We start from the raw sequence: 8,801 nt of genomic DNA, 5'->3' as shown, positions 1-8,801 counted from the left end.
TCTTTAACACAACAATCAGTTTTTTCTAGAATCCCAAAATATGTTTCAAGGGTAAAATTGTAAATTTTCTAAAGTTCAGGGACTAAATTGTAATTTTTTCAAATCAAGGATTGAAGTATAATTTTTATCATCTTCGAACTCACAACTAGATTTTCTAGAATTCAATACTATTTTTTTATTAAGATTTCTTATCCCTAATACATCAATTAAACCAAATGAATCTCAAATCAGTATTCCTAACAAAACTATACAAAATCAATCAATCAATCAATTTATTACCCATAATAATTAATTCATTAAACTTAAAAACATAAACTTCAACTCTTCATCAATATAAACAATTAAAAATCATAATTAACAAGAACAATCAAGTAGATCAAAATATGATTTTACCTTTAAAACATAATTCCACCATCAACCATAATCCATCTATTTCCTTTCTTTTCTTTTCCTTCTTTCTCTCTTCGTCTTTGTCTTTTGGTTCATCTCTTCTTAGTTTTTGAGTTTTTCTTCTTGTTTTTTTTACTCATATTTATATATTTATCAAATTAAATGATTTTTCCAATTTTCTTTTCAATCAATTAACAATAATATTTCTGTATAAAAGAGCAAACTATCTTCCTTTATCCTAACATAGACAAAGAATACAAAGAGGACATGGACATTCTTGAAAGTAAAGCAAGCTAATATCCTGAACACTGACTGGATGTAGATAACCACTAGTTCATTGGCTTGCGCCTCATAGTGGGTCAATATCAAGTTTTTTTAAAAGTAAAAAAAAAATATTAAGAGTATGGAGAATGTTTTAATAGTGTTATTAAACCTAATCAAGTGGATTAATTTTTAAACCTCTAATCAACTCTTTGCCTGACCCGAGTGCTTTAGGTCTGGCAGCCACGCTAGTGCCAGACCTATGCGTTTTTTTTTTTAAATATAGGAATTCACTTATAATTGTTCTAAAAACATATTTATTTTGTATTTTCATCTTTGTCTTTTTAACCAAATATATTTTTTTATCTTTCCTATAGTTTTTTCTTCTATTTTGGGACATTAACCACACTTATCCCTAAAATTCATTCAATTGTTTTTATTAATCTCTAATTTTAGTGAAGAAATCATTTATAAAATTGCACAAATTAAGATAGTTAAAAGGACAATAAGTCTTTTACATATACAATATTTTCTTTTCCTACAACATATTGTATCAATTCAAAAGTTTTCTCTTATGATCATATATTTTAAATTTTTGTATATACTAATAGTTATAACGTAGAATAAACTCTACTTGTAACAAACTTTGATAATTAGATCATGCAATAACATCTCAAATTAAAAAAAATGAATCCTTTAAAAAATTGTCCAACACTTAGATGGAAACATAAAATTAATATTTTCATCCACAATGCATATAAAAAAAAAAGAGTTTATTTTTGAAGACTTGAAATAAATCACTTAGAACTCAACATTGTTTTCCATTCTTTCCTCTTCAAATATAACAAATTTATAAAACAAGTTGTACAAACAAAAAAAGTTTGCAGTTAAGTTTTATTGCATATGAATGAAAAATCATGATTGAATAAGGCAGTGTTTATTTTTGCAATCCAATTGTGCTTTGAAAAAATTTTAAATTTTTTGACCCAAATGTTTGGGTTTGGCAATCATGTCTGATTTGACAAACAACAAACAAAGAAGACAAGTGTGCACTTTAGTTGTCAGGAGAGAGAAAAGAAATGAAAAATGCAAACAATCAATCACTAGTGGCAATCCAACCATTAGATGTTTACATGTGCCATATTATTTGGAAAGAGGCACGTTTGTGTATCCAATTAAACAGCGAATAACCAGATTTGACCACTGGGAAGCGTCATACCCGCCTCCTTAATGGCGCGGGCGCTGCCCACTCGCTGGAACGTGAGGAACACATGTCCGCAACTTTTCGATTAAAAAATAACAAATATATAGAGAAAATACTAAAACACTTATCATGATCCTCTTAATTACACAAAATACCCATGTAAAATACCAAAATACCCCCAAAGCCAAAGCTTTTTTTTGTCTTTTCTGAGGCTAAAAGTGTTATTTGATTATACTTGAAAATTAAAAAAACCTGAATACCCTTATGGAAGAAAACCAAAAAAACATTTATCTGCTCGTGAAAATATGAGAAATTAAAAGTGAAGTTACTATTTAAAAAATCTTTTAAATTACAATGATTTCCTTACATTATTTAATTTTTGTTATAATATAAATAGAAGGAGGACTTCACTATAAAAAAAAATAGTGATAATATTTTTTTTTGCTTGTCAGTTATTTTCAGAGTGGCATCTTGTGTACGTACCTCAAGCATGTATGAAACTGGCATAAGTTTCCCAAGCAAGAGGAAACGTGCATGGCCTGATATTGTCAAGGACCAATTTGTACCTGATGACCTAAATTAGTCGACGAAGACGGTACAAGGTAATCATTTTTCGGACATGAATGTTATTTATTTATCTTTCTTTTAAATTAATGTGAATTTCTGGATTAGTTTGCGTGTATTTTAATTAATCTAATGAATTTTAAAGTTAACAATTATATAAGTTTTTAGTAATTTTAAGAAAACTCAAACTTATAATTATTGAAAATCAAATCTAAAACTTGACTAGTTAACTTACAACGCTTATTTTTCCTTCTGCAACAAGAACTGTGGACAATTCTTTGAGGGCACCATGTGCTGCTTTTTATTATTCCTTCACTCCATGCATGTGTAAAAGCTCTTCTCTTCTCTTCTTTTGATTCAGCTCAAATCCCTTGTAGATAAATCCTAATGAAAAAGCTAAAGTAACTAAAGCTATACTTGTCTCTATCTTCGTGTTCCTTGCTTTGCCTCTGGTCTTTCACTTTTAAAGCTCACAAATTGCTGCAGACACGTCTCTGTACTGGTCTATCTTGGATTCCAAAATCCATGTCACTCACATGTAGTCACTTTGATTTGGAGGCGCCCTTCCATGTACATTATTTTACAGTATTTACAAAAGGGTGCCTGCGATGATCATTTTTCTTAATTTTTTTTTTTTGCAGTGACGACACATTCATGATCTAGTCATCAAGCAACACTGTGGTGTGGGTCAATGCGCAGGGAAAAAAAGTGGTGAGGAATCTCTTTGAAGTTTCCCATCCAATACTCTCACTTTGCTCATTTTTTCTTCGCACCAATGCAGTTGTTCTTCACTCATGTCAGACATTCTCAATACTCTAGAGACGAGTTTTAAGTCTATTAGTCCCATCAAAATCTCCATCTCTTCCTCCACTGTTAATTTTCTTTTCCTTATGCAAGTGCGAACGCGGCGAAGATCTTTAAGCTTAATCCTTTTCTGCACAGATACAGTATGTCAAAGCATTCACGGATTAGTTTCAGAATAATACTCTCATAATTAATAGCATACCATGACATGAGAGCGAGAAGCAGAGTTATATAAGCTTACTTTTTTATTAACTTTCTTCATTAATTGAAGAAGAACAGGATCCACTGAATCCCTTCTATTTCGCTTAAAGAATGCCATAAGTATCTGGCAGGTTTTCTCCTTGTCAGCCTTGAGAAAATTCATGAATGTTCGGATTCCGTCTTCCATTATCATTAGAAATGCAGCTGATGAAATTCTTGAGCCAAAGTTAGCATCATCCTTCTGATCATCTTCAGAATCTTGAAATAACAAAATAAAAGAAATTAAGAAATCTAGGCATACAGAAAGGAAAAGTAAGCTCACTGAACCCATGCTAAAGCCCTACATCTAGAATTTCAGATGAACAAAGAGAAGCGACAGGGAATTAAAAAGATTGTGAAAATTGCATGCTAATGGCTTGAACATGTAGATTTTGACTGTGAATCTTGAATTCAGATCTCGTTATAGTTTAGGTTATGGAAATTTCATGGGATGCAAGAAGGTTATTCTTCCTGTATAATCTAAGGTCTAGTAAGCCTTCCAATGTGCTTTGGGAAAGATATGAACCCAAATTCTAATCCTTTTGAAGGATTAAGAAATTAACCTAATCTAATGGCAAATATTCTTTGTTCTTTTTTTATTCTGTTTCCTGAGATGATGAGATGTATGCAGAGGATCAGGCTTTCGTTTAATGCATACCTCGATATTCTGGCACCAGGAGCAACTTTGGTGCTAGAAGCCTCATTCTGGCATAAACCTCAGGTCTCCGGCCTTGCTCATAAGGCTCATTTTCGACATATCTCTGCAAAAGGACTTGAAATTGCTGAAACTGTTGCGCAATATGTGCAGGACAACCAGGATCAAAGTCGCGTTGCGAAGCTCTTTTACGTTCGAAGTTCTTGTAGTTCCAATTAAGTGCTTCCCATGTTAAGCAAATTTGAGCTACATAGGCACCTTCCAATTCATGATACGGGTTCTGGCGGATGTCTGAAGGCTTCTTTTTTATAGTCGAAAACTTGTGAACAATCCTATCTGAAATTGATCTTGGATTCACTTGGATGGACCTAAGAGAATCTGAAAACAGGAATCTCATTTGAAATTAATTAGTTTTCTGAAAGAATTATGACAAAATATGTAATGCAGGAACATTGACATTTCAAAGTACTAAAATAAAATTACCTGTTTCATGAAGCTTTTGAGCACTAATTCTATCTAGGAACATCATCTCTTCGTCATATTTTTGGAATACTGTGTAGGATTCCCACCTGGGGCAACTTCTTCGCGATGAAGAAGAGAATGGATCCTCAGTTCCTGAATCCTTGATTGAGCTCCTCCATTCAGAGGAACTCTTAGAAGTTGAACCCACAGTGCACGAGTCACCAAATATTTCTTCCTCGTCCTTTTCTTGAACTTGAAGTTTCCTTGATTCCAATCGGGTTGGCGCTAAAACCAGAAACTTTTCATCAACGGAGAAATTTGTATGTGTCTTTTTATTTTCAATTTCTTGATTAATGCAGTCTTCTGCAAGAAAAACATCCCAAGCAATATGAGGACTAATGGAAGTATTGCAAGTATAACATGTAACTAATGTAACAAACTTTTCTTAGAGAAGAATATGCGATGCAAATAGCCAAATACCGCCACAGATTTCGTCACTGTCCATGAAACCACTTTTGTGCAAGTCTTTGGTGATCGGAGCGGTGGGTCCGTGTAGATTCGGGACAGAATCATGAAACGAATCAGTATCACTTGTCGGCATCTCTTCTTCGACCATATCTGCATCATCATGTTCTGATTCTGAACCTGCTGAGACAAGAACAGAAAGCATATCTTCACTAGCAAAACTACCATCTTGGTCTTCAAGTAAGGGTTCCTCTGGCGAGCTTATGAAATCTTCAACATTAGTATGGGTGCTGTTGTTGGGCGGCATAAACTGAAGTGCTGATTCACGGTCACCACCATGAACTATGCCGGCTGCAAGGTTTTCTTTTTCCATGGACTGAACGTAGTACCTACTATACGTTTCATTTTCTTCTTCCTCATCTTCATCAGAGAAATTATATTCATATCCATTTCGGTTTCTGCAAAACAAGAAAAAAGAAAGTTGAACATATTTTGTTGTTAAGAGGGAGGTGGGGGGGGGGGGGGGGGGGGGCTGGCGCCATGATACCTTTGGATTATAGGATAGCTGCCAATGAAGTTGATGAGCTTAAGAAGCAAGTTGGAGGAGAGGTAGAGGAGGAGAAGGAGAAGGAAGGAGGAGCTTGAGACATTGTTGAACAAGCTAACAAGAGCTTCTCTTGAACATGTCATCTCGTTGCTGATGTTGTTGGTTGTTCCAAAAACGAGTCCCTAAAAACTTTGGAAGACCAAAGTGAACTCCTAGGAAAAAAAGTTGTGTTCTTTGGTTAGCTTTCATAATGTCTGCTTCCAGCTTCTTGTTCAAATTTGGTCATTCTTTGCTTCAAAATGTCCAATACGTCCTACAGTGATATAAGTGCTTTTTCTTAAAGCGCTTTACCTTGATAATGACCAAATCATAATTTATTATACCTGGCTTTTGATTTGGAGATTGCCATGTAACGGTGACTCCAGCACAAAATTAAGCACGGCTCTCTTAAATCTTGCTGTTATCAAAGAATTCCATGCATGTATGATGGAAATTTCATACAAAGGGGTAAATAAACTGAAATTTTCTCATGTTACTTACTCTCTGTTTTTGCTCGTATTTGTTAAATCTAAACCGACAGATTTAAATTAAATGCGCATGAATTAGTCCAAACCAAAAAAAAAAAATGAAGCTATAAGATACGAGTTGATTCTATTACACACACATGTGGGGTGGGGTGGGGTGGGGTGGGGTGGAAAAGAAAATGATATTCATGTTTGCCTTTAGAAAATAACTAGTCAGCTGTTGGCATGCTGCCGTAAAGAACTTCTTGATATATAGCTTGGTTTTTTTAACAAAAAAAAGTTAAAAACTATGTTGCTTTAATGTTTTTTTTTATAAAAAAATAAAATAATAAACTCATAACGTTCTGGATTGACTCAGGTGGGACTGTTTAGATGGAATGTAGAAAATTCTGGAAATAGCAAACCACGATCTTCAAAAATTGATGGAGTTTTAAGAGATCATGAATGGAGTTTTCTATATGCTTTTTATTGTTCCATATGTATAAGAAATCAAATGTGGTATAGGTTTCTCAATTCAAAAAGCTCTTCAAATGAGTGTCGGTTGTTTCTACGCACCTTATAAAAGCTTGATTGTGGGGTTTGGTTCATTTAGGTCTGTTTAGAATTGTTATAGCAGTGACGGTTCAAAATATTTTTGCTTAGAAATACATTAAAATAATTTTTTTTTATTTTTTTAAAATTATTTTTAATATCAGCACATCAGAATATTCTAAAAACATAAAAAAAACATATTATTTTAAACAAAAAAATTAAAATTTTTAGAAACACGGTGCACCAAATACTCTAATAAATGCTATTAATTGAATTAAGAGTTATAATATCACGAGATCATGACACTTATAAGATGATTTTAATAACATTTTAAATGCTTCTAATATCTTTTTTCTGTGAACTTTACACATATTAGTAGAGATAAAAATCAGGTTTAAGATCATTTAGCCGAGTCACTATGATTTAGTTGCATGGGTTTATTTTTTTCAATTTCGTAATTTTGTTTATGTTCAGGTTCGTGGGTTAATAGGGCTTTTTTTTTAAAAAAAAGGTTTTGGTTTGTTCATAAAATAGCTGATACTATTTTTATTGTTCTTTCCCATTATGTTAAGCCATTTTCTTAAGGGTTGTAAAATATAGTAATGAAGTTCTCCTGTTTGAAAAACAAAATGATCAAATCAGTTTAACTGACCTAACTTATTATTTTAATCATGACCCTAGCCTAATTAAATAACTTTATTTTATTAAATTAATTTTTTATTTAATTAAACGATAATAAAATATTTGCATGAAAGACAACAAATAAAATTATTAAAATATATTTCTTCAATCTAAATTTTCTTATTAATTCATTTTTTTAAAACCAAATTATGTTTTTTAATTGTAATCACTGTTTTTCAAAAAACAAAATCTATCATGATCTCAAAAAAAAAAAATTAAAAAATATCAAAAAAATATTTAAATATCTTGTATATGATTCAAGGGGAAAAAATTAATAAATATTATAAAATCATGTCATAAGTCCAACAAAATTTAAAGAATAGAAACTTTATTTTCATTGAATATTCATGAGTTTTTTTGGCATGTCATATACATAATAATTTAAAAAGAAATTGTTAACATTCTCATAAAACCCATAATATTATTTAATAACCATTAAAAAATTTAAGAATAATTTAAATATCATATTAATTATTCTTTTATAATGAATTTCTTTCTAAAAAAAATGGAAAAGGGCATGCGCACCTATCCCAATGAAAGAAGGGTCGATGCGTGTGGACTACAAGACGTCTTGCATTCTTGGTCCTCCCTTTGTTTTTTTTGCTAATTACCTGTATTTTTTAAAAAAAAAAAAGTATGCAAGCGATGCTTCTAGTGCATAGTGACACTATCAAAAAATGATGTTGGAGTTTTTTTTTGGACCAAAACATTCATATTATAATATATTTTCACATAAAAACTTCAAATAAACCTCATTAGAATTTCAATAAACTAATTGATTTAACAATTTAAAAAACCACTAAACTAATTCAAAAATATAAAACTGAGTAAAAAAATAATTTTTTTCAACCCCAATCAACTTTTTTCGGCAACATAGAAGCCAAAAAAACTTCAATGGCACTCCTCTCATCAAAAGAAAAGAAGTACATTGATATCAAATTTGTGTTTTTATTCATGGAATCTCACCAATTAATCATTTTTTCTCTTCTCGTTGATTTTGATGAATCTCTCTCTCTTTTCTCAAATTTAGAGACTAAAATATGAACCAAATAAAATTTGAGACTAAAATGTTACATTGTTAAACTCAAGGGATAAAAAATTCAATTGAAAAAAAATTAGAAAAATGTTTTTCTAAAAGATATTTTTTAAAACTGTAAACAAAAAAACTTGCATTGTTTCTCCTTTATAAAATTTAATCCTTAAATATTTTTTCACAAGCAACAAAATTATTCTTTTTACAAAATTAACCATCAATCCAATATCGGGATGTTGTATTAATATTGAAATAACCTCATTAAAAGTTAATTAAAAGAAATCATGAAAAATTCAAAGCTAATACAATATGAAAGGATGAATTCAAAGGAAAAAAAAGTTAAGTTATCATAGTAGAAAAATCTTAAAGTGACCAAAAAAACTATGAATCCACTGTGCATCTTCTCATAGTCCACAATATTTTACATGATGACAATTAGT

The 8,801-nt window shown here is 31.2% G+C and overlaps 1 protein-coding gene across 1 annotated transcript; it reads right to left on the bottom strand.

The window, feature by feature from the left end:
• Positions 1-2,527: 2,527 nt before the first annotated feature.
• Positions 2,528-5,880, bottom strand: LOC7493524 (uncharacterized). The gene is made up of 6 exons (XM_002317878.4): positions 5,593-5,880; positions 5,061-5,503; positions 4,602-4,943; positions 4,122-4,496; positions 3,465-3,682; positions 2,528-3,353 (listed from the first exon to the last, which is right to left on the bottom strand). The coding sequence occupies exons 1-6, from the start codon at positions 5,733-5,735 to the stop codon at positions 3,108-3,110; spliced, it is 1,767 nt and encodes a 588-aa protein (XP_002317914.3). The 5' UTR covers positions 5,736-5,880; the 3' UTR covers positions 2,528-3,107.
• Between the last annotated feature and the right edge of the window lie 2,921 nt (positions 5,881-8,801).

Source organism: Populus trichocarpa, chromosome 12 (assembly GCF_000002775.5).
Source record: "Populus trichocarpa isolate Nisqually-1 chromosome 12, P.trichocarpa_v4.1, whole genome shotgun sequence".
Lineage (NCBI taxonomy): Eukaryota > Viridiplantae > Streptophyta > Magnoliopsida > Malpighiales > Salicaceae > Populus > Populus trichocarpa.
This window is presented reverse-complemented; position numbering and strand designations above follow the sequence as displayed.

What these genes read in the sequence shown, in the direction of transcription:
- LOC7493524 (XM_002317878.4), bottom strand. Translation starts at nt 5,735, where the DNA reads ATGACATGTTCAAGAGAAGCTCTTGTTAGCTTGTTCAACAATGTCTCA. An exon ending in AGCTATCCTATAATCCAAAG is followed by an intron (nt 5,504 to 5,592) that starts GTATCATGGCGC and finishes CTTGTTTTGCAG; the next exon opens with AAACCGAAATGGATATGAAT. An exon ending in TCAAAAGCTTCATGAAACAG is followed by an intron (nt 4,497 to 4,601) that starts GTAATTTTATTT and finishes TCCTGTTTTCAG; the next exon opens with ATTCTCTTAGGTCCATCCAA.